The sequence below is a fragment of the Natator depressus genome, chromosome 11 (assembly GCF_965152275.1).
Source record: "Natator depressus isolate rNatDep1 chromosome 11, rNatDep2.hap1, whole genome shotgun sequence".
In the NCBI taxonomy this organism is placed as follows: Eukaryota; Metazoa; Chordata; order Testudines; family Cheloniidae; genus Natator; species Natator depressus.
The window spans coordinates 49821652-49849625 of NC_134244.1; the positions used below are offsets into that span (position 1 = coordinate 49821652).

General features: G+C 39.2%; 1 protein-coding gene across 8 annotated transcripts in view; it reads right to left on the reverse strand.

Moving 5' to 3' along the window:
* Positions 1–641: 641 nt before the first annotated feature.
* The window catches only part of TFPI (tissue factor pathway inhibitor), a 251209-nt gene continuing 223876 nt past the window's right edge, over positions 642–27974 (reverse strand). For 6 of the 8 annotated variants that reach the window (XM_074967746.1, XM_074967743.1, XM_074967747.1 and 3 more), the window contains 5 exons: positions 17469–17507; positions 13237–13413; positions 12220–12315; positions 5370–5552; positions 642–3449 (listed from right to left, as the gene is read on the reverse strand). In XM_074967746.1, coding sequence (XP_074823847.1) covers positions 3343–3449; positions 5370–5552; positions 12220–12315; positions 13237–13413; positions 17469–17507 — 602 coding nt within the window. In that variant the 3' untranslated portion in view covers positions 642–3342. Of the gene's footprint in view, positions 3450–5369; positions 5553–11224; positions 11457–12219; positions 12316–13236; positions 13414–17468; positions 17508–27974 lie in introns of those variants that run through there. The other 2 variants (XM_074967750.1, XM_074967749.1) reach the window with 2 other exon arrangements.

Here is a 27974-nt window from a genome sequence, read left to right on the forward strand (position 1 = left end):
GGGCAGAGAAGGGAGGAGAATGAAGTGATCTTGTTTCAAGCAGAGAGGCAGAGGCTTCATGGGTTCAACGCTTCAGAAAACAGGACCAGTTTTGTATATTTAAAATATTTCATCTTTTTAAAAAAGCTTGTTGCTATTTTTACCATAGACAGACCAATCCTGCAAGTACTTACCGCTGCACATAGTGTTTTCTATGACGTGGTGCATCATACAGGAAGTGGTGTTGGCTTTAACTCCCCAGAGTGAGCACAACACTCCAATCCCCTGGGGGAATCAGTGGCAAGCCAAGGCCCAAGGGAAGAGGGGGTGTCAACAATACTTCATACCCACTCACTCCTTCCTTGGGCTGCCCTCTGTCAACTGCCCATCCTCTTATCTGCAGGCTGATCCATGGTGATCCCTTCAGTGGGGCTACTCACAGTAATAAGCACCGTACAAGCCAGGAGTGGATCCTTTATCTGGATCACTTTCCCAAGTGAATAGCCACTCTCCTTATTTGGGCAGAAGGGAAAAATAGATTTAACAATTCCTGCATTGTCTTGTTAGTGGTGTGAACTAATCAAATCGATGTTCTGCCAAATTGAGCCATTTAATTATGAAGCTTTTAAGAGAATATTTCGCATTATAAGAAAACACCAACATAAATTTTTCCATTTATTACTATGCTACAAAATCCAGATTACCATACAGAAACAAATGCACGGATAAAAAGAGAACAATGTTTCATGAAACTCATGGTTATTACAGTAAAAGACAACAGGGCTAATAACATTGCAAACAATATTTAGCAGATTTGCACTTTTATAAAAACCATACAGTAAAGACAGGGTTTTGCATAAAGTGAAAGTCTGATTTCAGCTTTCACTTTAGTAGCAATGTTTTGGATTGAAGAAGAAGCATACACAATTAATCCACTTGCAATAGGTTTTCTTAGTACATGAAGTAATAGCTGAAACCAATATTTGTCTGATTTACATACTACTGAAGGTCCCATTACTTTAAGCTCCTTTACAGTCTCAACATTGCAAATGGTGACACCCTGGGATTGCAATGGCAGCCATGGAGCAGACTTGATGAAAAAGAAAAGATTTTCCCTAAGAATGGATAATGCAAATCCATTTTAGAATTGTTGCTAGTTTGAGAACCGTACTCTTACTACTAAAGAATAGGGGCCTGATGCTCATTTACACTAGGGCCCCTTTATACTGTTCTGGCAGTGTAATGGTGCCTTAAAGGGAGTATAAATGATATTGCCAGAGTGCTATAATGGCCCATAGCGTAAGTGAGAACCAGGCCAATGGGAGTTTAGTCTGAGTAACCGTACAAGATCAGGTCTTCTAACTGCACTTATCATTACTAACTTGCCCAGTTGTCTAATAAAGTTATCGGCTCCAATACAATGCAGTTAATAATCTGCACAATTTATGTCTAAGTTTCCTTATATAATACTGAATATGTTTCTCATTCTAGGTTTGATTTAACATATTTTCATCTGATTTTCCGAGTATACGTTAAAATAAAAACTAACATTTTTACAGAATCTTTCATCCAAAGATCCTAACATGCTTCACTGGGACTGAGGAGTACAGTCATAATGTGATTGCTGGGGCAAGTTATGCTGTCAGTTACCCCAGTGTAGACTTTGAACTGCAGTAAGTGAGATCAGAATCAGACCCATTAGTACCATCAAACAAATTACACGTGGGGAGAAACGACACTATTGATCTTCACTAGTTATTGGAGTTATTCTGGATTTACACTGGTGAAGAAGAGCTCAATTTGGTCCAGTCAAGCAGTTATCACATTATGATTCTTTGCTCCGCACAGAGGTATATATAAGATACAAGAATAAGGCATCACATTTTTCAGTGAATATTTCAGTCCTAGAAGTATTTTTCAAAGCAGGCTTAGTAGCACAAAATGTAGCGGAGGACAAATAGTACAAAAAATATAGGCTTCTGAAATCACTCAGACAACTCATACTAGACAGAAGGATGGTTCAGTGGCTGAGATACTATCCTTGTACGTAGCAGATATAGGTTCAGTTCCTTTTTCTGCAACAATTTTCTGTGTGACTTGAACCAGTCAGTCACATAGGGTCAAGTATTTTGGTGCCTAAAAATGCAGATAGGCAGCTACTGGGATTTTTCAAAGTATCTATCTACATTTTTAGGCACCAAAATACCTTCAAAAATCTGGCCTTTAGTTTCTCGCTCTGTTTCAATTCCCTGTCTGTAAATCAGTGATAAGAGCAATTTCCTATGGCTCAAAGTATAGTGAGGAAAGATAGATACATTTAAGAGTGTGATGGGCTCACATATCATGGAAGTAGGGCCATATCAATTAAGATAAGTATTCTGAAAACCAGCTCATTTTTATATATGCCAAGCCTTTATTGCCATGTGGCACAAAGACATTGTATTCAAAGTAAAACATATGGAAATGATAAATACCCTTTTTAAAAAACAAAACAAACAAACAAAAAAAACCAGCCCAAACCTATCCAGCATCTATTATATTTTCAGAGGGACAGGACATGTCATGAGATCTTTAAAGTGACCAACTTGCTTACAATTTTTTGTTTTGTCTTTAAATAGACAAAGATAGACTTGCTTTACTGGAACTATTATCTTGCCAGTCATGTCTCCATTGCCACAACAAGGTGAGGCTTGATGACTTCAACTGTAGAGCTCTGTGTCCCTGATATACTTTGGGCTTTGTGAAGATCCACAGTGACATTTCTCCACCTGTTTATGACTTGAATATTCTCTTTGTGGTCTTAGTGGGATTAACTCTGATCTTACACCCCATTTACAGCAGTCTGGCTCCACGGACTCCAGCAGAGTTAAGACCTGGTTTACAGAATATATAATAAATGAGATCAGAATCAGGCCCAGTGTCTCTTTTTAGCAATAGCCCTTTATCTGTATTCAGGAATTAATTATTCATGCTCCTATATAAAAAGCATTATACTTCCTTTCGAGAAGAAAGTTTCCAGAGGAAGACAAACAAGACAATAAAACAGACTAGGTGAAGCCTGCCTGATCTCTGAATCATTGTGGCTCAGATATACACCCACAGTTTGTTTTGTCCTGCTTCAGCTCCGTTGGCGAGTGTACATTGCCAAACTACATTTTTAACTACGTTTATCCGAAAAAAAATTAAATGCTGATCGCTTAGCACACATGAATGAGGAATACAAAACAAAATAGATAAGCCGCCCAATAATGCATAATCAAATGATCGGTACAGTAAGGAGTTTAAAAATGCTGTTGTTAATGCTTTCGTTCACAGATAAAAGATAATGGAGTAGTTCACATTTCTCTTTTAAAAAAGTGGAAGTTATATCCTTTCAATGATGATTTCATCTTCCATCAGCTTCAACAGAGGTTTCTTTCTTTTTCGCTTGATTTTCATTAAGCTTCTTCGTCCTTGTTTTTTACTGAAATCTAATGGCAAACAAAAATTAATTTTACACACTGTACCAAATAAGACATCCATATAATATGAAAATAAAGAAGGACCAGATTCTGCTTTCTGTTACACCTGTGTACTTCCATACAAGAGTTACTACAGATTTACACTGGTGTAGCTTAAAGCAGAATGTGTGCGATCAGCTGGGATCATGGGCCTGATTCAGCTCTTACATACACTGGTGTAACTCCATTGACTCTAAAAAGGAGTTGACTCTGATTTACAGCACTGTAAGTGGCCCTGATCCAAAGCCCACTATAGTCAATGGCAAGAGTCTCATTGCCTGTAATGAGAGCTGGATCAGTGACAGCAGAATTCGGCCTAATATTTCTTAATGACTCCAATTTTTTGAAAAAAAAAATCTGCAATATTCTGCCATAAGGTAGATGTTCTATGGAACAAATTCTGCTCTGAGAGCCACACATGAAACTTCTAATGAAGTCAATGGGTGAAATTCATCCCTGTACAGAGATTAACACGAGGCCCTGTGCCACATAAGTCTCACACTGATGCCCTATTTGGAGGGCTTCAGCGGTGCATAGGGTTTGCGCTCACCTTCTGTATAGGGCTGACTTTCACATGTGTATCTGAATGCACAATTTGGCCCTTTCTGCACAGGCAGTAAAGTGGATGTCTTGTCCCGAAATCACATTGATTGGAGCATCCCCATTTTATTTGTTCCAGTGAAGATTGCTTTACCACCATTATTATTATGCTGATTGTGAACATTGGGAGCCATGTTACAATATGGGGGGAAGTATGCTCTCCTATTTACTCCAGTGTTCAGGAAGGGAAGACAGAGACAGAATAAACTTGTGTAAGAGTCTTGAGATTTCACATCAGCACTTCTTTCCCACAGTGACAAATGAGCAAACCCAAAAGCGAGTTCATTTTACAAAACTGATCCCTTGCTACCTGGTGCAGTTGGGGCTTGTTGGCACAGCATGGTATTAAATATGTCTGGATTTTATAACAGCTAAGCATTTAGAACCAGATTTTCAAAGGTATTTAGGTTCCTAAAGATGAGGATAGAGCTGTGGTTCTTAACCTTTACTGCAGCCTGCACACCTTGGGCTCTCAAAATATGTTCTCGCACCCCTTATCAAAAATCGTTGAAGTAGGTCAGTTCTTTAAACCTAGATATATTTTTTGTTTGTATATTACTGTAATTATTAACATTATACATTTTTTAACGAACACCTAGGTTTGATGAAATAAAGTAGTTGTATTATGTGCCTGTGCTTAATTTGTGTTTTTGATGATTTACCTTCTAAAAAAAATCTGGCATGTCTCGCACCCCCAGAAAGGGCATCTTGGACCCCCAGGGGGTGCGTCCACCCTAGGTTAAGAACCACTGACCTAGAGGGATGTTTAAAAGTGGTTAAGCAAGTTAGCAATCAAGAGAAGTTAGGTGCTTCTGAAAGTCCCAGTAGGTAACTATGTGGATTTTTAGGTGCCTAAACACCTTTGAAAATCTGGCCTTAAGACCCTGATTCTGTAAAGTGCTTTCATCATGTGAGTTTGTCCTATTAATTTCAACGGAACAGAACTACTTACAGGCTGAAAGTGAAGCACGTGCTTAAACGCTTTACTAAAAGAAGGCCGTATTCTCTTCTTGATGCACACATGTAATTCCAATTAACATTACAACATACTATGCTGTGGAGATAATCGTTTGCTGAATTTAATGGATCGAGCAACTGCTTAAATGTTTGTTGTAATATAGGCGTATTTTATTTGATCAATTATAAAACATCTAATATGCAATTCTTTGCTGGAATCATAGCACTTTTTTGTTATCTTTTCATTGTTATATTTCAGCATACCCACTTGCATGAAATGTTCAGGCTCTGGACAGCAGAATCTTAACCTCTTTGCTCTGTTGATTTCCCTACCTTTCTTACAGGTCCTCAGACATGAGTTTTTGGAAGTGAAATTATTTTCATTCCCACCACACCCACTGTAGCTAAATGGATGGCATTTTCCTGTTGAGTGATCATAGAAGAATCTTTTCTCATTGGCTTTGCAAAGGCCTCGATCCGCAGGGGTCATGCAGAGAGAAGGGAGAGGAGGTGGTTCTAAGAACATTGAGGAAACATGGTTAGACGCACCACTGAGTGTCTGGTACTGTTTCCTTATCTGTTATATTCAGTGTCACAAATTGCAGAGTTTAAACACATACCTAGGTATAATGTGAGCAAGCCCCCCCTCAAATAAGTACATTAAGGCAATATTAGGTATGAGTTTTTAATTACTCAAAGCTCAGGAAATTCATAGGTAAATTTCACAGCGACTTTAATTCTGCCCCCTCGCATGTACAGTATGCATTACACTAGCATCTTTCATTACACGATCGCACAACATACTAGGACAAATTCTGTCCTCACATTTGAAGTCAAAAAAGCAGGACTTGCCCCACTGCATATGTAGTAATACAAAGTGCTTCATGTTTTCAGCTAACATTATAGAAAGAGGTGCCATTTAACATCACTGGTGAGAAGGTTTAATTGACACACCTTGCAAAAAAAGAGGAGTAATTTAAACATTGACGATATTACAATAGTACCTCCAAAATGTTACTAAACCTAATGAAGTGACTGCTCCTCAGAGGGGCTGTACACCTTCATATCACTGAGGGCTGATGGTGTTCAGCACCTTGCAGGATTGGGCTCTGGCTGTGTAGATTTGGAGGGCTAAACCTAATGTCAGAGTAAGAACAACACTGCCCAATAAGAAAGTTCCAGACAGAGCAGACAGTGTGATTGACAGTCTAACCAAGGAATGAAGGGCAAGAGTAGGCACAACAATCAATAGAGAAGCTACTGGAATCTGGTGTTAGTAGTATGGCAGTTACATTTTTAATGTTCCAAGCAGAAAGGCTGCTGTCCTGTTATTGCTCTTATTGTTTTTCTGTTACTGTGTCCAGAAGATCTGGAAGCTGAACCAAGTCCAGGGAGCTAATCCAAGGCTGAAAGAGGCACCAAAGCATGGAGAAGCAGGATGACCGATCACCCTAGATGGGCTCAGGCCTATTTCAGAAGCCAAAGTGAAAATTATGCATATAGCTTCTGAAGGCAAGAAGGCTGAAGTTTCAAGGGAATGGGAGTCATTATATCAGTCTGAGTGCTGAGATTCCTGGAGGACACAGTTGTCATTTAGGGAGCTAGCAGAGCTGCTCTCTACAAGATTTGAACAGATGAGAGGACGGTAAGAAGCCAGACAGAGATTCTTGAAGAAGCCACAAGGCTGGAGAGCTGTAAAAGCCAGTTCAGAGCACAGAAAGACTGGACGTTTTCAGGAGAGACTGCAGTATAACAGAGCCGAAGGCATCCTGAAGATATAGAACGACGAACCAGACAAGCCACTCAGCGAGCAACAGGCTACGAGGTGGCTACAAACGTCAAGAACTGCAGGCTGAAAAAGAAAGGAGAAAATTGAGTTACATTTTACATGTCTTACAAATGTTCTCATTACCAAAAATATTTGCAGATAAAGTATGATTAGCTAACAGGTTCCCTGGATAGCATTATGAAAAATAGTGTGAAATATTGCTGGGAAGGAAAAAATAGTAATTGTGGTGGGGAAGAAAATAACAGTAAAATGGAACTATACATTTTTAAGCAACATTAAGAACATTGCAGTGTTGAACAAAAATTCTTTGAATGCAAAAACTGAGTAAAGAATTTTTAATTGCATTTTAAGGCAAATGTAGTCTTTTCAGGTTTCAGTATGGGAATAAATGTGTTATGTATGGGATGTAATCATGTAACTAAAAGGGTTCATTGATCATTTGGAGAAATGTTGAGAGAAGAGAGAAGAAGAATTAGTGACTTGGAGCATAAGGATTGTTATTCCAGAAAGGACAAATGGACCAGGGTTTTGAGTCTGACAGATCAATGACAATGCTTCAGACGAAGATTAGAAAAATGCCAGCAATATGTTTCTTAGAGTTTGCCAACATAAGTTGCACTGGTTAATTAAAGTTGTGATTTTAAACTGATTAAGTTAAACCAGTGCAAACTCCTGTGTGGACACCTTATTTGGGATTAAACTAGATTTATTTCAGTTTATTCTAAAATTAATCAGGAATAGGTTTAAATTAATTTTAAATAAGCCACCCAAAGCAAAACAAGAGACTGTCCAGATTGGGGTATGCACTGTTTTAAAACAGCTTTTAGTTTAATAAACTGGTGCAACTTTCTTGTGTACACCAGGACTAACTGAGCAAGTTTATGCTAAGAGTGAATTTCATCCTGACCTCAGCTGGAGATAAAGTTATGCCCTGAAACGCAAAGATTGCTTCAGGAAGCAGTAAAGACCAACATACTTACCTATGCTAATCTGGGAACTTTTGAACCTGGAAAAAAACACAAAAGAAGGGCATATCAGTGACAACGGGTAGATGAGACTGGGATGTTATAATATTTCACAGAGTTTAAGTTGGGAATATAAATTACTTGCCTGGTTTGTTCATCTTCTAGAAAAAAATCCTTGCCTCAGGGAATTGTCATGCTGCGAGCAAGTGTGTCCTGGGAATTAGTGCCATGGGGCTGGCCCTCTGGGAAAATACCATGACCAAGCATGCAGGGGCCCCAAAAACATGGGTTCATCACAATGATTGGGATACAGCTAACACTTTGTAAAGCCCATATTTCCTTTCCATAATGGACTTTCCCTCTGGAACTAGGGTTGCCAATTTTGGTTGGACAAAGATTTCATCACATGACATAATATTTAATTAAAGATTAATTTTTAATTTCTGGAGAGTCCAGGACAATCCTGGAGCGGTGGCAACCCTATGAATTCTCCAACTGCCAGCTCATGGACATTCCTACATAACTTTCCTCTTCCCATGAAGTAGTTTCAGCTGAGTAAGGACTGTCTAATCCAGGCATATGTAATACACCCTTCGGAGTGATATCTGAATGCTATTCAGGATCCTTTCTAACTGTACTGTTTCTAAAAAACTACCTGTACATTGTCCAAGGCATTCTGTAAAAAAATAAAAAGACTAATAGTTACCCAATCCCCATTGAAATGGATTGTCACAATCTTCAGAATGCCTGCATGTCCCCTGCATTTTGTGCAGCTTCATGGAAACAGCCAGCCTGTGAAAATCTGTACCCTTTATCTATGTACAACTCTGCATGAAGGCCGTAATTAAGAAAAAAATGTAATGATAAAAAGAAACAAGCTCTGTTGTGGATTTCATGTCCCACAATTATACAGATGATTAACGGATTTTGATTTTAATATATTGACTACTGGGATAGTCTCCATCAATGGGAGATTGACACAATTTAAAAAAACATGTTAGAAGTATGTAACCACATTTGCACAGTGTGTGTGTCTCTCTCTCCCCCTGCCCCAACCCCCCCCCCCACAATCCCCAGCAGTGTGTGGACCACACAGAGGTCTGGACAGCCTTTGAGCTAACCAGGCTAGGTCTTGTTGCACAGGCAGTAGACACTAATTGTTTTAAAAAATAGCAATTAAGCACATTCTTCAGCATGCTCTGTACAAGCCTGCCTAGGATCCTGGGTACATACTTAGGCAGCTAGCCAGCACTGAGGTCCGTGCTGCCACAACTTCACTGCCGTTGGTAGGCTGGCTAGCGTGCGTATGTCTACACACTCTGCAAGCACACCTCTGACTGCTCTAATTAGGTGTCATACATCTAATTTTTTTATGCTTGGAACTACAGCATTACTCTACTAGCACTTAAAATAACGTTATGGGTTTGATGCAAAGCCCACTGAAGTCAAGGCAGTTTTTCCATTTGGGGTTTGTGTGCGGATGGCTGGGTGGTGGTGTTCTGTGATATACAGGGCATCAGACTAGATGATCTGGTGGTCCCTTCTGGCCTTGAGCTCTATGACCCTTAAAGACTTTTGGCTTTATCCTCTGTATTCTTGTTTTCCTGTTTTTCCAAACCCCTTAATTTATACAGGTTTTAGATCTCCACTGACAATTTCAGAAACTTGGACTTCCTATGTTTATTATTTGCCAGATAAAATGTCCCATAGCTCAGCACCATGTGGTCATGAACAGGCAATGAAAGAATCTATTGTATTATATACATGCAAGGAACAGAACACAAGCTTCCGAGAAGAGATGGCAGAAAGTGTTCCAACAAAACAGCTTTCCATCAGAAACTGCTGATACAATGGAATAGAAATGTTCCATGGGAACATGTCGGTTCGGTTGAAGCTTTTGACAGAAGCCAGGCCTTGGCATCTGGGTTACCCAGCTCCCTGGCAACCTGGCAGTCTGCTTCCAGCCGCCCCAGAGCTACATGTGGTTTCCTGATGGGAAGCCAGAAGCTGGGAAGCTGGAGAGCCTCGAGTACTCAGACTGGAAAGTTCTGAAATTTGTTGAAAAACAGGGAAGGAAAGAGGAACCACCACTGAACAGGGATTCTGTCCTGTACTTGAGGGCTGGACACAGGCTGTTTGGACTCCTTTACAGGAAACAGCCAGCTCACTCATTCTCCCTCCATCCATGGATAGGCTCCAAGAGCCAAGTGTGACACAATGCACGTTTGCCGTATTATCTTTCATATATCTAATAGTTTCAGAGATATCACCGAACTGTTCCCCGAGCCCTACTTTACTGCAGTACCTAAACTTCAGTCTCAGCTTTCTGGCTGTCAAGGAAGAGAAAACTGAACAATCTTCACATAAATTGCAGAACTGTTACAAAGATAACAGATGATCAGATCTTGCATCCAACAGACCAGATCTGTGAGTATAAATTGCTACAGGCATGTTAACAGGTAGAACAATGCCAATTTACCCCAGTAGAGGATCAGGGCCATGTTTGGAGAGAATCTTTTAGTAACAAGAATAGGAATTGACAACCTGCATAATTGCATACGGACTGTGCTGATAATGGGATTTCACTACTATACCATTTTTAAATGGCACAGTGGAGTGTTTGAATATCACAGGTCAGCTTCCCCTTTCTGTTCCATCAGAAAATGAAAGGTTTGATTCTTGGCTCACTTTCTCTGGTTTTCCAGCAGTGTAAAATGAAGTTACCCCTGTGATTTACACCCAGAAGGAGACTAAGACTAAATGATCTTTTCTGTCAGTAAGATGATCGTAGTGAGCAACACTGCAAGAAGTTTCAAATTTGCATTTAAAGAAGAAATATAGTTCCATCTAGAAATAGAAGATTTCAATTCTCTGTATGGCAATAGGTTTGTTGGTAGCTTATTTATTTGATGTTTCTGCAGCTTCTGATCTACCACCAAGAATGCATTTCTTTCTTTGAAACAGAGATTAAATAAATTTTCAATGGCATGTTAATATATTTCCTATAATGAGTGATTCCTTGGAGAGTATTATTTATTGGGTCAATAATGTGCCCATTTATTTAAAAATAGAAAATGCTTTAGAAAAAAACCCTATGATTGATTATGCCGTTTCATTTTCATACATTTGTTTTGTGTGAGATTTTCAGACTCGCATAATTAGTAAATATATCTCAAGGAATTCACATGCTATTATGACTCTGTATTTATGCTTTCTTGTTAGAAAAAGCTTCCACTCATGTAAGACTTTTCAGCAAAAGAGTCATCCAAAATGCTGTCCTCTCTGCTAATAGCTTAGCTATTTTAGCTACTGTGAGTTGCTGTCTCAGCATCCAATGCTGCAGACTGGTACCCAAAATAGACAGCGTCACAAAAGCTTATCCTCAGCCCAACAGTGAATATCATCACAATGCATGCAAGAAATGTAACACAACACAAACGAATACATATCCAGAGTTTATTATCAAAATCTCACTAGGCAAAGAGCACTGACACATTCCCCATCCATTATCTTATAGCCAATGTCAAACACTGAAGGCTCAGTGAATACATTAGCCATCACTCAATCTCAGGAAGTATATGTGAGTACAAGTGCAGAAGACCACCAGAAAGACTTGGTGAGAGTGATCAGTCTTTTCCCAGCTGTTGCGTGTTCCCTCTTGTACAACTGTGGATCACAAATTGACATGCCTCAACCACAATTACCTTTCAAACCTGGACAAATTCTCAATCTCTAATGCACAGTCCTCAGCTGTGGAAACTGGTCGAGAGCTAATGTCAGAGTTGAAGGGCCTGAGGCTTATTTACATACAGTTGATTCTACACCTCTCTGACAGCCTTGAAATGGATACAAATGTAATTAACACCTGTTACTTATACCCCCTTACCAGTGTAGTGTAAAATGGTCTTAGTATACATGAGAATCAGGTCCGATAATTTTACCGGGCCAAATTCTGAAAACTGGTTATGGCCCCCATGGACCATCCAGGTGGCTGAAAGGGTCTGTAATACAGCTGCAAATCACCAGCAGAGAATTAATTTGGCATAGGGGGAAAAAGCCAAGAAACTCTTGCTATGTATGGAAGGCAGACACCCTGGTCTCTATGTGGGAAAAAGTCAGGTAGGCTCAGATATGGCTCATATTTATTCACTTCCTCCTTCTCTGTTGCCACACAGTAACTGATTTTAACCTTTCCTATGGTAATTACGTGTCTCACAATTTTAGTGTCTCTTACATGTCAATGTTTACTCCAGGCCATAGAAGAAAACTGTTCAGTCTCTACCATACATATTATGTACAAATAATTTATGTTTTGCAGCCAAGTATTTCTTAATGTCTGTAGATCTATAGATAATTTTACCCCTTCACTTTCAGAGGAATGCTCATCTCCATTTGTTTTACCCATGCAAATTCAAAAGGAAATTCTTACCAAAAAGCCTTGGAAACTCACTGGGCTTTGCAACAGGAGAGCTATTGTTCATCATGATGGGGTGTTCGTCACGGTGGTCTAATTGCAGTGAATTTGCTGAAAGAAAAAGAGAGAAATAGTGGCTAAAGGGATATCTGGACAGCCTAGACCTTGAAACTAACATGTGACTAATATTGGTTTGACTGACTCCAAGTGTGGAATTAATAACATTAATAAAACCAACCTTCCTCCAACCCCCACTGGTATTTTTACCATATGGGATTGGTACAAATGCTATCCTGGGACCACTTTTTCCCCCAAATAAATTAAGATCTGAACTGAAATTCATTATTTTAGTTGTTGCACTGCCAACATTCTAGTCACTGCACATATAAAACTCCTTTCAAATATGTATTATTACTAACAATTCATATGACCCTTATCCAGATTCAGGCCAGAAACGAGGCATGATATAGATCTGTTGAAATCAGCAGAGCTAAACCAATATCTCCCACATGGCCCTGTATTTTTTCCATTAATTGTCTTTTGTATTATATAAAAATTTACTCTTATTTCATGCATGGGGCAATGGACTTTTGATCAATGAAATTTGCATATGCACTAGGGATGTGATATCAAACATATTAATTTTGATTTAAAAGATTTTTTTTAAAATTATAATATTCTAAATATTTTTAGGTACACTAGACAATGTTAATGAATATTTTACTGGAATTTCTAAGATGAAAATATGTACAGATATTTAACTGAAAGAATCAGGAATTCTGCACTATGTATTGCAATTAAGCAGTGCCAGATAACCAGCACTAGCTTTATGCTATTTAAAAACAAACAAACTAACAAACAAACAAACCCCTTAATTGCTCATAGCTAAATGTGTTAGCTCGATGCAGTGCTTATTGCAGAATCCAGGTCCTTTATTTGCTTTATACCCTTTCCCCACAAATCCCTTAAAACAATACATACTTCATCCAAAAATAAAAATAAAAATGAGAACAACAACAAGAAGAAACTTACAATTGTCCTGGCAGGCAATCTGACATTCTTCCAAGGCCTTAAAGTTGTTCTGATTTCCCAGGCACCCACCATACTTGAACTTTTCACACTGTTGTGACTCCTTGTTATAGAAATATCTGGAAAAATACCCTCGGCAGATTCCAGGGTCTTGCTCCATAAAACAGAAGTCGGGCTTTTCTATTGAAAATAATGATTGAGGAGAAAAAAATAACCCATGTTCTCTGTGATCAAAACTACAAAAGAATGAGAAGAACTTTATAAGAGAGGCCTATAACTTCAGACTAAGGAGTGAAAAAACTAGCAAAAATCCCACTGCAATACTGCATTGGAGCATGAGAGTAAAATAATTTTGATTGCCTGCTCCTCACCTATCATACAGCAAAGCTCCAGCTACAGTGAATTATCTCTGTGACCTGAAACACAAGATTCGATGACCAATCAAATGACAGATGTTCTTATTAAGAGAACTGACTCTTTGAATCTAAGAAAGAATTGTGTCTTGCTTACCTTATTTGAACCTTACTACATATTATTCACCACTTGCTAAATGCATCAAGTCAGTATTAGTGGGAGTTATAGAAGCAGAGACAAGGAGGTATAAAGGACTAATGCTAAAATGGAAAGGAAAAGGAGAATTAACTTAAAGGAACAGAAAAAATTCAGAGTGTATTTTGTCTCAGACGTTGAACTGCTGGACAATGGGACAGGAACCTGGAGTGAGGTTTAGCATCACTTGAATCTCAGGTCATAGTTAGTACTACATGATTACCTCACAAACCAAGAGATTATGGGAAAATCATACAATATTCATATAAGATTAATACAGAGATCTGAAGACCCATCATCTTGGGCTATGGCAGTAAAGGGAAAGGAAAGCGATCCTTGATTTTATTAGCTTGTGACATAGCCATAAGGTTAGCCTTAAAGTGTAGATATTCATTTTATTTAATTTTTCTCTAAATGAAGTTAAAAAACAAAATCATGGCAGGAAATAAAACATAACTGTGATTTTGAGTCATTCTGAACTGTCAGGTACACATATTTTGAAATATGAATTATGTATCTGGTTGACTGACTAATTAGGTAAATGTACATTTAGGCAACCACACAAAACACTCATTATGTGTGAGACATAGAACAGTGAGAATGGATCTGTCTGAGCCACTGTGGCCTGACAGTTGAATGTAAATGGTCAATTACAACAAGTAAATCTACAGTAATCCCACTGAAGTTGCTTAGAATTAACTCTGGTATGAATGAAAGCAGACTCTGATCCGTAATTTAAAAGGTGTCACTTATCATATACACATTTTACCAAAATAGCTAATTCAGAACCTTTGTGGAATATTGTATATTTAAATATTTAATTATAATTTGTTACATTCAAGTAATATTTATTAATTGTATTTATTTAATATTAATAATAATACCTATTTTATAAAGGCACCCTATATTAGGAATGCATAATTTCAGTCTCTCTTAGAAATAGAACTGGCTGGAGAAACTTTGATGGAATCATCTTTCATTGGAATATGCAGTTCCATCAAAATCAAAACACATCATGAAATTAGGTTGATTACATCAGAATAGAAAAAAACATGAAAAAAGTTCTGGCAAGATCAAAATGTCCCAGTTCAACATTTTCAGAACAAAACATTTTGATTTTTCATTTTGAAATGATTTTCATTTCATTTTTTAAATATTTTCTATTATATTGTTATACTATTTTCATTGTGTCAAAATGAAACATTTCAAATGACCCAAATTTTAAAAACGAAGCCACCATTTCAAAATCTCAGAATGCTTTATGAAATGAAAGTTCCATCCTTCCCAGAGCTCTACTTAGAAATGCTGTTGATGTCTTGTACTTAGCAAAACTTTTTGTGAAGCTTCGTCGAGATAATGAAGATATCATCATTAAAATTTAAACCAGACTATCTTAATATTTTATTTTAAGTAACCAAAATCAATAATATTCAAAAATTATTTAATTTTACATCTGGGCTGTTTGTAGTTGGATTGAAAAATTGCATCTTCTACCAGTAAATACATTTACAATACAATTCAAGTATAACACCATTTGGATTAGCATCATTCATACAAAATGCATTCCAAGGCACTTCACAGAGTTACAAAATGCACTTCACATAGGAAAATGAAGTTGAGCGGTCTGGGAAGGGAGACACTATGCTTTCAACTGAGAATTTAAATGAGATAGATAGTTACTTAGATAGAATGGCACTAAAAGGCTATCTGAGACAATAGGACCAGCAGAGGGGAACGGTCTTTCACCAAATGCTATACAACTACTCCTGGGGGAATTCTGTGCCAAAATATTAAAAATTCTGTGCACAATACTTTAAAATTCTGCAAAATTCTGTATATTTTGTCAAAACAACACAATATAATCACACTCCTGCTGACAGTGGGAGCCCCAGCTGTCTGTGCCAGGCATTGACAGGAGTGCTGGGGGAAAAAATCACAAATTCTGTGGGAAAAAATAAAATTCTGCAGGGAACATGAATTCTGTGCAAATTATGTATTGTGCAGTGGCACAGAATTCCAGCAAGAGTAACAACATAATGAAAGAACAAAGAAGGACCTGTGTTAACTGAATTAAGGGACCTAGAGAAAGATTGGATAATAATTCTATTGCTTAAACAGCTGAATGGCTTGCTAGAAAACTTAAAGCTGATATTAAAATGTGCTCTTGTGATGAAATCTAGTACACTGAGTTTTAGCTCAGAGATAATTTGTACAGCTGTCATAAGCCTTTCAAGATTAGGTGTTAAGAAGGCTAAGGTGATGCAACCTTGAATATAGTGACATGCGCAAATGCTATTATTGTGCATCTGAGGAGTCCTGTCCTTCCCCGGAGACTTAAAATCCAAGAGTGTATTACTACAGAAATAGTCAACATTTAATACTGTTGATGATTAGCTACAACAGCTGACTTTTGCAGGGCATTTGCTGTACTGTCATGGAAAGCAGGGAAATGAGGGTTAGACCTTCAGGGAAATATTGCCAAACTTCTGCAGCATCTGTGGAAAGTCAACTTTAAGGACTCCATGGTATAAAATCAGGTCCCTTTTTCAAACTAGACTTTTTATATTAATTGTTTAGATATTTTTGAAGAATAGTTGGTTTGAAAAATCCCAGAATATTAATTTACCAACATAAAAAATGAGAGTAGTTTAGTACATTTATACTTCTAAATGTGCCATATCTGTGTGGAGTAACATCCACTCCAAAACAGCCCCACCTTCGTCGGCAAGAAAAACGGTATGTGTATGCCCGTGCATGAAAAAGGAGAAGAGGGAGAAGAGCTGGTAAGCAGAGGAAGAGAATTTATTAGCAATGTAAGATACTGACTTCTATGAAGTTAGCAGGGTATTTGGCCATTTCAGACCATGAAAGGCCTCAGACTACAGTGGAATCTTTGAAGTCAAGTGGATAGGCAGCAATGAAAGGATAGCACAGTGCTGTGCTTCTTCTGATTACATTTGGGGTCTCCCTTTATCACAGATTAATGAGTATATTCACAATCGCAATGAAAAAAAAATGTTACACTCCTGGGGCAATGGCAGCAAATGTGGATGTTTTAGAAGCTCTGAGTTTTAATGGTGTTAGTCAACGTAATTAACCTGTATTGTTAAGCCACTACTGTCTAATGTATATTTCTTACCTAAAAGCACAATGGTCTGAACATGCAAATACAAAATCCTTTTTATTCATGACTATGCAAACAATACTCACAAGCATACGGGCTAAACAAACTATAATTGTCAGCTCACTAACTCCCTAGCAGAGGAAGTACTTGAATGGTAGAATCATTTTAGTGCCCTGGAAAAGGCAATAGCATCATGTCAGACTCCCCTCTGAATTTAATGTCCTCGTAACTCTTGAAGAATCAATTAAAGTGCCCCTTTCCTCATTACTGACGGAATGGAAAGAAAAATGCTTAACATTTTGATTTTGGAGAGGAGGGATTGCTTGCTATTGCTTTGGTAATCAGTCATCCCAGATACTCTCAGTGAATACAGAAGAAGAAGAATAGTGAACTCTGACATCATTTAAGCCTGAAGTTGCTCAATATCAAAAGGCATTCTGGAGCACTGATCACTTTTAGATATGCAACAGGGGACCTCCCATAAAAAGGTCATTCCCTATTGTCAAATTATTCCCTTATTCCCAAATAAGACATTGCTAAGTAATTACAATATGAAAATTACCTTTTTTAAATCTTCCACGGGTTTTCTTCACCAGGAATTCTTCAATAGAAAGAAAAAGAAAAATATTTTTTTAAAAAATGAATAGCAAGAGGTTCATCTCTAGAATGAGACTGTGGCATTTAGCTAAAGTCCTACATTGGGGAGAACATGGAAAAACATTGCTATTGCACCATCCCTAGGTCTTGTCTACATTAGAAAAATACTGTAAATATATTACACTTTTGCTAACACTGGTTTCAGCTCTATTTACATGGAAAGGCCTGCTATAGCTGTGCTACTGTGACATGTTAAGTACATTGCGGTGGGAGGAGGAGAGGGGGAGAAATTCCTGGCCCCACTGAAGACAAAGGCAAAATTCCCACTGACTTCAATGGAGTGAGGATTTCACCCCATGTCATCTAATTCTGCACAGCACAGGTTCAATAGACAGAATGCTTTACATGTCATTGGCAGACAGTGGCTCATCTATACCAGGCAACCAATACCGCACATACCAGAGGAGCTGGATCTGGGTTATCTATATAGACAAGAGAGAGATTGTGAGAGAGATTGAGAGATTTAGAGAGATTGTGGCAACTGCTCCCCTCTTCAGACACCCCACTCCACCACCTTATATACTGACAGACTTTCAATGATACCTAGGATTCCAAGTCCATTCTCCAAAGTGACTTAGGCACTTATGCCCCTAAGTAACGCAGGCTCTTGAAAATTTTAACCGCCTGTCTACACTGAGATTTGAAAAAGCCATCACTGAGCACCTCTAAACACAGACTGGTGTTTAAACATTGCTAGGAGGGAAGTAACCATTTCCCTGGTCCACATACACTGAGCATAGCCCTCAAAAAACCTTTTCGGTAGTGATCTCATAAGGTCAGAATTTGTCTACTTTGAGATTTAAAACAGAGTAATTTTTTTTTCTAGCAAGAGCCAGGTTTAGATATGGTTCTCCAAGAATGGTACTAACATGGATTCAAGTCTCCATGTACGCGTGGTCCAATCACAGCAATTGTTCAGCTGTTGCAGCACAGCTGCTGGTATTAGCAGGGAACCCAAGAACTTGGATTGTCTTTAGACCCTTTGTTGTGGTGCAAGGTGTTTGGGGAAGCTCCTTGTGCCCTCTCCCCTTTCCCCCATTCACACGCATGCAGGGATGGGCACAATATAACTCAATATTTTCAAAGTGCTGATCCTATCCGTTCCACTGATATTACAAAATAAGCTCAATATTATTTGTTTTAAAAGTGCCCTTCCTTCAACCCATGGTTACATTTAAGAACTGGGATATTTGACATAAAAAATGAATTCTGTAGATATATTTTCTCACTTGACCCACTGGCATACTGTCTAGGAATTTGAAGTTCATTCATTTTAGAGTTGCATGAACTCCAAGGCATTTTCCATTTTGCTCCCGTAATCAAACCCCAGTATTGGAGCCTGAGCCAAAGCCCATAGAAGAAGTCAATGGAAAGATTCTCAGTGGATAGATTTCATGTAGAATTGAATCCCCCTCTTTGAAATAGTCACTGGACTACAATGTGCTAAACATAGAACAATACACAGAGATCTGTTAAAATGAGACTACCTCAGTTGATTTAACGTTATGTTACAGTGTTGAAAAAAGCTTGCAAATCCTTCTGTTACATTAATATAAAACAAATTCTTGGATGCTAAATCCAAGGTCTGTAGTTTAAAACACTGAATTTGTCAACATTACTCATTAGAAAAAAATTCTAAATATACTTCATATTTCAATAGAAAAACATGATGCTAATATACGTCCAAGAAGCCTCCAGCCCTGGAAAGATTCTCCAGTTACAGTATGTGTTAAGTATTAGGTACATTCCATTCGTAGGACTATCAGCTTTGAAAAAATATTTGCATCAAAGTAGTACATTTGAATTAGAGCTGGGTGAATTGTGGGAAGTATTCTTGAACATGTTCACTCAGTCCAAATTGTGACTTGAACTGACCATGTTTGTTCATCCATGAACATTCATGCAAATCTCTTGTTTACAAGAACACTGCAGGGAGGAAACTTTCATTTGTAACCATGCACAAACAGTCACCTCAGAATTACTCACTTTAGGTCATCTAATCAGGGATCAAAACCTGTGACTTTATGAAAAGTTTGTGAATGCATAGGCCCAAATCTATTTGTGCAAACTATTTGTCAGACAATTTTGAACAACAAATAAATCTGGAAAAACCACGATTAAACAATTCATAGGCAAAGTCTGAATGTAACAATCTCTGCCATGGTTATCAGCAAGAATTGAAGCTGAGATTGTCAAAAGCAAAGCACAGACCTCTACCACTAGATCTAGAGGTGTAACTATAACCAGGTAGCAGAAACAGGCTCTTATCCTGTGTGGGACCAGCCACTTAAAAGGAGAAAGCATGTTACAAATTGAGAAAACAGGGAAAATCACTTCTCTTAATGACCCCTTTATGTTCTTCTTCCAGGCCCATTTCCAACCTTCCTTCCACCTCCAGTTAACCACCTCCTTTCCTGTAAGTTCCCTCTTATAACCTATTCCTTCAAGGTTGCTTATAAGCTAAGCTGCAATAAATTTAACCAATTTTAACTAAATAAAAGTTCATCTATCTGTATATTCATGCTAGTTTCTTATGTGACCACATAACCCTACTGTGCTCAAACTCAGCTTGTCCCCATCCCCTGACATAGCAATTTTCTCCTGTTCTTCTTAACTAAAGCTCCACCTGCAATTCACTGCCTGCAGTGGGCTGCTTCATGGGGCTTTGCCAGCATGCAGCAGTTCATCTCAGGCAACAAACTGCAGAATAGGGGGCCTCAGTAAGGAAACCGTTCAGGAAGGGACTCAATCTTTATTTGCTCTGTGAAATCACCATATACACATTTAGTGCCATATAAACAACTCATCGAGCTCATTTCCATGTATCATAGTAGCAGGTTTCCAACTTACTTCTTACATTCTGTTTGGTATTTTTATATAAAAATTTAATAAGCTAAAAAAAGTCACTGATGCTAGAATAGGTGTAATTGACACATCCACTGTGCCTTTAGTGATGTGCATCCTGAAAGAGGGTAGACAGTGGCACAGCTGCTGCTCTTCATTGGAGATTACTGCCAGAAGGAAGCAGCATTAATTTACAAAGTTAAGGTGTCACAGGCCAATGAATCACATGCTTTATGAATCAGCACATTCCCCGGACACCCCGGACATATTCCCACCCTAACTGCACTATTCTCTTTTTGCAAGATTCTAGCCCCATTCAGGTCACCAGTGGCAGAGGGCAGTTTACAGCTTCTTTCCACTGCTGCAGGTTTTAGGATGAATCTGACCCAATGTCTGACCCCGGCTAAGATAAATAAAAGGGAATTGAGAACACCCTATAAGAGAACACCATTGAAGTGTTGACTTCAGACATAATTTTAATAGTCTTTTTTTAGTTCTATATTAAAACTATTTGTTCCTCTTGAATATGATTAATAATAAATATTTCTATAGTATCATAACTTTCCATGGCTCTTCATTTATAGAGGTTCTCATAAGTGCTTACCTTCTGGCACTGGTTTTTATTGCACTTCATCCTAACAGTAACTTCTCTTTCTGGGCAGTCTTTGACATATTTGTTCTTTTGAAAGCATCATGCCATAATTTCATTTTGGACTTTTAAAGCAAAACTATCAGGAAAGCAGAATCAGTATGAAGTTCCACTGTGATGCATTCTCCTTCTTCCCCTGGGATAATTCAGGTGGCATCATTTTAAAAAATTATTCCTCAAAGACAACAAATACACAAAAATGTTTCTGGCCCTTCCTGTTAGCAGAAGCTTGTGCCTTACTGTAGTGAGGCAGTGGTTCCCCGCCGCCCAGGAGAGGGATAAGCCCCTCCCACACCAGAGTGGGCAGAGCCAGTGAATCCTGTGTCCGTCCCCCAGAGGTCAAGGTGCAAGACAGATGTATAAAAGCCCGACCCCAGAACTCACTCAAGGAGCAGCTGCTGGAGAGGTCAGACGCCACCAGCCTAGCTCATGGTTGGGAGACCCTGACGACCTATGGCGGATCTGAGGACTGGCCTGACCTGCCAACACCCGAGGCCGACCAGAGCCCGGAGGAGCTGCCCAGCCTGCCCCTCGCCGGTTACCCAGAGGACTCCATGGTGTTTGACCCCCCTCGAGGACACCATCTGGACTCAGGTACCACCAGAGGGGAAGTTCGGAAGTAGCCCGGGGGCAGCCGACCCTAGTCTGGCTGCAGCACCGCCAGTGCCTATGTCAGTGTGTTGCGGCCAGGATCCCCACTGACTCAGCAGCAGGCCATCTGCCGCTACTAGGACCCCAGTCTGGGATGCAGGGAAGTGGGTGGGCCTGCAGCCCCCCTGCCACCCAGCTTGTGGGTGTCAGTCTCCCCCTCTCCCAGGCCCTTCAGAGCCAAGAGCCTGGGCTTGTTGTTTACCTGTCTTGGCTCAGCACCTGCCTGAGGGCCTGAACCATTGATTCTTGTTTGCCCTGCCCTGACCCCAGGCCTCAGCCTGCTAATTACATAAACTGTTGCTTAGCTCCTTGACTCGCTATTGCCCGATGACCACGGACGGGGAGCGAATGACTGTCTGTGTTTGCCTCTATTGCTGCTGCGGCGAGAGACTCCCATGGACAGGCTAATTCCCCATCAGCAACTGGAAGAAAGTAGTGAGGCGGTGTGGTTTCCCACCACCCTGGAAAGGGACGAGCCCTGGCCAAACCCCCTCTACACTTATGTATAACCCCACAACCTTTCTATTTTCTGGATGGTAACATCAGACTGTTTCACTACAGTCTACTTCCCCACATTGATTGCAAGTTTCATGCCAGAACATAAGAATGGCCCTACTGGGTCAGACCAAAGGTCCATCTAGCCCATTATCCTGTCTTTTAACCGTGACCAGTGCCAGGGGCCCCAGAAGGAATGAACAGAACAGGTAATCATCAAGTGATCCATCTCCTCTCACTCATTCCCAGCTTCTGGTAAACATTCCTGCCCATCTGGCTAATAGCCATTGATGGACCTATCCTCCATCAATTAATCTAGTTCTTTTTTTAACCCTGTTATGGTCTTGGCCTTCACAACATCCTCTGGTAAGGAGTTCCACAGGTTGACTGTGCATTGTGTGAAGAAATACTTCCTTTTATTTGTTTTAAACCTGCTGCCTATTAATTTCATTTGGTGACCCCTAGTTCTTGTGTTATGAGAAGTAATAAACAACACTTCCTTATCTACTTTCTCTACTCCAGTCATGATTTTATAGATCTCAATCATATTTCCCCTTAGCCGTCTCTTTTCCAAGCTGAAAAAAACCAGCCTTATTAATCTCAACTCATATGGCAGCTGTTCTATACCCCTAATAATTTTTGTTGCCCTTTTCTGAACCTGTCTCAATTCCAATATATCTTTTTTGAGATTGGGCGACCACATCTGCACACAGTATTCAAGACGTGGGCGTACCATGGATTTATATAGAGGCAACATGATATTTTCTGTCCTATTATCTATCCCTTTCTTAATTATTCCTAGTATTCTGTTTGCTTTTTGGACTGCCGCTGCACATGGAGTGGATGTTTTCAGAGAACTATCCACAATGACTCCAAGAGCTCTTTCTTGAGTGTGAACAGCTAATTTAGACCCCATCATTTTATATGTGTAGTTGGGATTATGCTACCCAATGTGCATTACTTTGCATTTATCAACATTAAATTTCATCTTCCATTTTGTTGCCCAGTTACCCGGTTTTGAGAGATCCTTTTGTAACTCTTCGAGGTCTGCCTGGGTCTTAACTATCTTTAGTAATTTTGTATCATCTGCAACTTTGCCACCTCACTGTTTACCCCTTTTTCCAGATCATTTATGAATATGTTGAATATGACTGGTCCCAGAACAGACCCCTGAGGGACACCACTATTTACCTCTCTCCACTCTGAAAACTGACCATTTATTCCTACCCTCTGTTTCCTATCTTTTAACCAGTTACCAATCCATGAGAGAACCTTTCCTCTTTTCCCATGACTGCTTACTTTGCTTAAGAGCCTTTGGTGAGGGACCTTGTCAAAGGCCTTCTGAAAATCTAATTACACTATATCCACTGCATCCCCTTTGTTGACCCCCGCAAAGAATTCTAGTAGACTGGGAGGCATGATTTCCCTTTACTAAAACCATGTTGACTCTTTCTCAACAAATTATGTTCATCTATATGTCAGACAATATTGTTCTTTATTATAGTTTCAACCAGTTTGCCTAATACTGAAGTCAGGCTTACAGGCCTGTAATTGCCGGGATCACCTCTGGAGCCCTTTTTAAAAATTGGCTTCACATTAGCTATCCTCCAGTCATCTGGTACAGAAGCTGATTTAAATGATAGGTTACAGACTACAGTTAGTAGTTCTGCAATTTCACATTTGAGTTCCTTCAGAACTCTCGGCTGAATACCATCTGGTCCTGGTCACTTATTGCTGTTTAATTTATCAATTTGGTCCAAAACCTCCTCTAATGATACCTCAATCTGGGACAGTTCCTCAGATCTGTCACCAAAAAAGAACGGCTCAGGTTTTGGAATCTCCCTCACATCCTCAGCCGTGAAGACCGATGCAAAGAATTCATTTAGTTTCTCCACAATGGCCTTATGGTCCTTGAGTGCTCCTTTAGTACCTTGATTGTCCAGTGGCTCCACTGGTTGTTTAGCAGGCTTCCTGCTTCTGATGTACTTAAAAAAAATTGCTATTACTTTTTGAGTCTTTGGCTAACTGTTCCTCAAATTCTTTTTTGGATTTCCTAGTTGTATTTTTATACTTCATTTGCCAGTGCTTATGCTCCTTTCTATTTTCCTCGCTAGGATTTAACTTCCATTTTTTAAAAGGATGCCTTTTTGCAGCTCACTGCTTCTTTTACTTTGTTTAACAATGGTGGCTCTTTTTTGGTTCTCTTACTAGGTTTTTAAATTTGGGAAATACATTTAAGTTGAGCCTCTATTCTGGCAGAATCTTCAGTTTTTGGCATGTGATCTCTACTCTTCTGGCACAAAACAGGAAAGATTTATTGTGACTGTACAGCTCTGGACTTATTTCATTAACAGCCAGTTCAATAGTTTCTCTTGCTATTGGTTCTACCATATTACCCAAATATACTGCTTAGTTAATTTCTCCTGTGTAAGCTAACAACATTTCTGAGTAGCTTTGCTCTGCAATCAGGCACAGAATCATCCACCGTAGGTATTTTCCAGTACAAGAAAGATGAGACAGCTTTTCTAAGATGGATATATAGGACACTGAACTGAGAATTAGGACCTGTGTGTAATTCTACTCATATCAGTACAAATTGAACAAACATGAAAATTGCCTTTAAAAGTAATTTACTTCTCTGCCAGGTTTGTATTTCCCTTTCTTTATCTCTCTGTTGCAGAGGTGGATTTAGAGTAAAACACAGGGTGCCCTGGTATGGGGTCCCCCAACGACCGGGGTCCCCAGGGCTGGGCAGCTGCGGAGGCAGAAGCTTGGTCCTGATGGCTCCTGGGGCTCCTGCTGCAGGCTCCGCACCCAGCGGCAGCCAAGCTCCCCACACCCCCGCTTCTTATTTTGTTAGTAGTAAATGATTCCCTGGCTGTTCTCCCTCTTATCTTAGCTGGCTCAGAAATTTTGTATTCTTAGCCTACTGACCTATTTACTTATATTTAGCACAAACCTTCCATTTTCAGCCTAATAATTAATTTACTTCCCTAATCCTATCTTCTAAGAAATAAGGCATCCCTCATCTGCTTAATTACTTATGTCATGTCAGGCCTTTGCTCAGTACTTGCTCCAAAGCATCTTTCATTTCTGGGGTTTATGTGAGAAGTCCATGGAAGATGCATGCACATCCCATTATTGCTGAAGTGCTGTGGCAGTGGACATTTCATGGGTATCTCTTAGGTGTTTGTTTATTTCTGATACATTTCTCTTTTAAACAAGCATTTCTCATTTTGCGAGTTTTCCTTAATTCCTAAATTTAAAATATTAACAACAAACATTTGTTTGCAGAATAGATATATCTGTGTTGAAACACTGGCAACATTAAGATGTATTTAAGCAGTTAAAATAATGCTGAGATATTATAGATGGAGCACCAGATTCAACAATAAGATCCAGTTCTACTGAATCATGCTGGAGAAACTAGATTAACTAGCCCGTTAACCTGGGTTTATGGTTAACTGGCACTGAAGGTGAATTTTGGCCATAAAGCCATTGTATCTGGCCCCTATACTACCTGTCACCTTCCTAGTTACTGGTGTAGAGAAGGCACAACAGATGCTCCTATGTTGTGCCCATCCCTGTCTGCAAATTCAGCCCCTTTGGTCCATTAGCATCTGCCACAGAGCTGCTCTTAGGTTACCTACTAGGTATCTTAAATAGGCCTGAGGCCAGACCTGTACACAGTGAGTCAGATTCTCAACTGGCGTAAAGCAGCCTGGTTCCATTTCAGTCTATGAAACTATGCCAATTTACCCCAGCTGAGATTCTGGCATGGGGGGATTGGATCAGAAGACAGCAAAGATTAGTTTTATACCACCTTTAAAAGCTTTACCGGGATTTGCCCCAACACCTTTTGCCTTTGGAGTTTAGGGAAGCTGCCCTCTTCTTCCTGCCTCAGACTCTGTCTCTAACAACCCAACTGCATTAGATTGAGGAGAAAAGAACCATGTGGTGAGATCGAGTTCCTCCCATGGAACCTTACTGATTACACATGCACACGACTCCTGTAAAATCTTCACCCTTGATTCATTATGTATCAACCTTTCTTTCCTTACTCGTATCTCCTCTATCATGCTGGACCATTCCAAGTGACCAGAGGGTTACATGTTGGCATGAGGTACATGCAAGAGTCTTCCCTACCCTGGACCTGGTATCAGAAGAGGAGAGAGAAAATGCTTTGGTGTTCCAGCTGAATCCCAAGTCCCGATGACAACAGAAATGTGCCAAGTGTCAGTCTGGTGGAGAGAAAACATGAGGCTAATCCTCACATTCCAAAATCATGACCTTTTTAGCATCAAAAACAAATCAAGAAAGGAGTTTTGTTTGCTATTCTGATATATGTGCTTTGTGTTCTTGAGTAGCACAAATCCCCATGACTACAAACAGGTTAATCATATTTTTCTAATCAAAAAGTTGTATGCCATTGTACAACTGATAAAGACTCCTTTAAACAAAGGTTTTTCCCTTTGGATAATTTTGGTGGAGAATAAAGATATTTTTTTAGGATAAATACTTACATGGCCTTTGATTTTCAATTGCTCCAATTATAACTGAGTTTGTATGGGTTTCTTTTATGAAAGCTTAATAAATATTGAAAATAAATTTCTGGATTGGTTGCTTACAGGATAAATTAAATTAAACCCCTGATACAAATTTATGAATATGACCTTAAAGGAGGAATTTTGGTCTAGAAATCCCAATGGTAGTTAAATATACAAGATCTATGCCAAATAGGAATGATACATTTGACTAATTTATATTTTTCTTTTTAAAATTTACATTAATATTACATAAGTTGTAATGAAAAATAGTATTAGTTATTTGTGATTCAAAGACATGTTTGTTACAGAAATGTATGATGATAACCAATATGCATTTACGGGGGCCAGGGACTCATTTGCTTCGTGGAGCACAAAATCTTTCACATAATTTTCACGTAGGCTTTGATGTATCTAAGCACTTATGCGTGTGTTTGACTTTAGGCAGCAAAGTCATTCCATTGACTTTAAGCCTATGCTTTAGTGCCTTCCTGAATCAGACTTTTAGCAAATTAAAAAAAGGACTCCATAAATATTCCACAGTGAACCCATAAGATTTAATTCTATGTAGGACAAATAGCTAAAGAGATTGACAGGGCAGTCTGGAGCAGCCAAGAAAGGAAAGATAAGAAGTGGGAATGGACTTGGACATGCTGGCTTTGTGTACTGGATCAAGAGATTCCAGGTTTCATGTTCACCTGAGTTGAACTCCTGTCCTGGCTGGATTTCCTGCCAACAACAATCTCCCTCCTACATCTGGAAGTTTCTTAAAATGATTATTTTAAAAAACAAGGCTAAAAAACATTTGAATTGTACAGTATTATTGTAGGCTAATGAACATCCAAATAGGTACGGAAAAACCCCATAGAAATTTGTATTTAAAAGGAATAGAGGAAAAAAACAACTTTGTAAAGGCCTTTGATAAACTGTATTAACTTCTAAAAAAAATAATTCTGGGCACATGGCTGCAAAAATACCAACTACTATCTGCACTGCAGGAAAAGGAAATTCAAAAGATGATGTAAAGACTGTAAACCCCTCCTCAACCCATTCAGAAGTGATTCCCCAGTGGGGTTACTGAGCTCAGTTAGAACTGGGGTAGATTGGCACAGCTTCATTGAGCTCAGTAGAATCACATTGGTTTGAATGTAGCTCTCAGTGTCTACAAGAAAAGCATCTTTCTGAATTTATTCAGCCTGTTCTTTCACACTCTGAAATGCTGATTAAT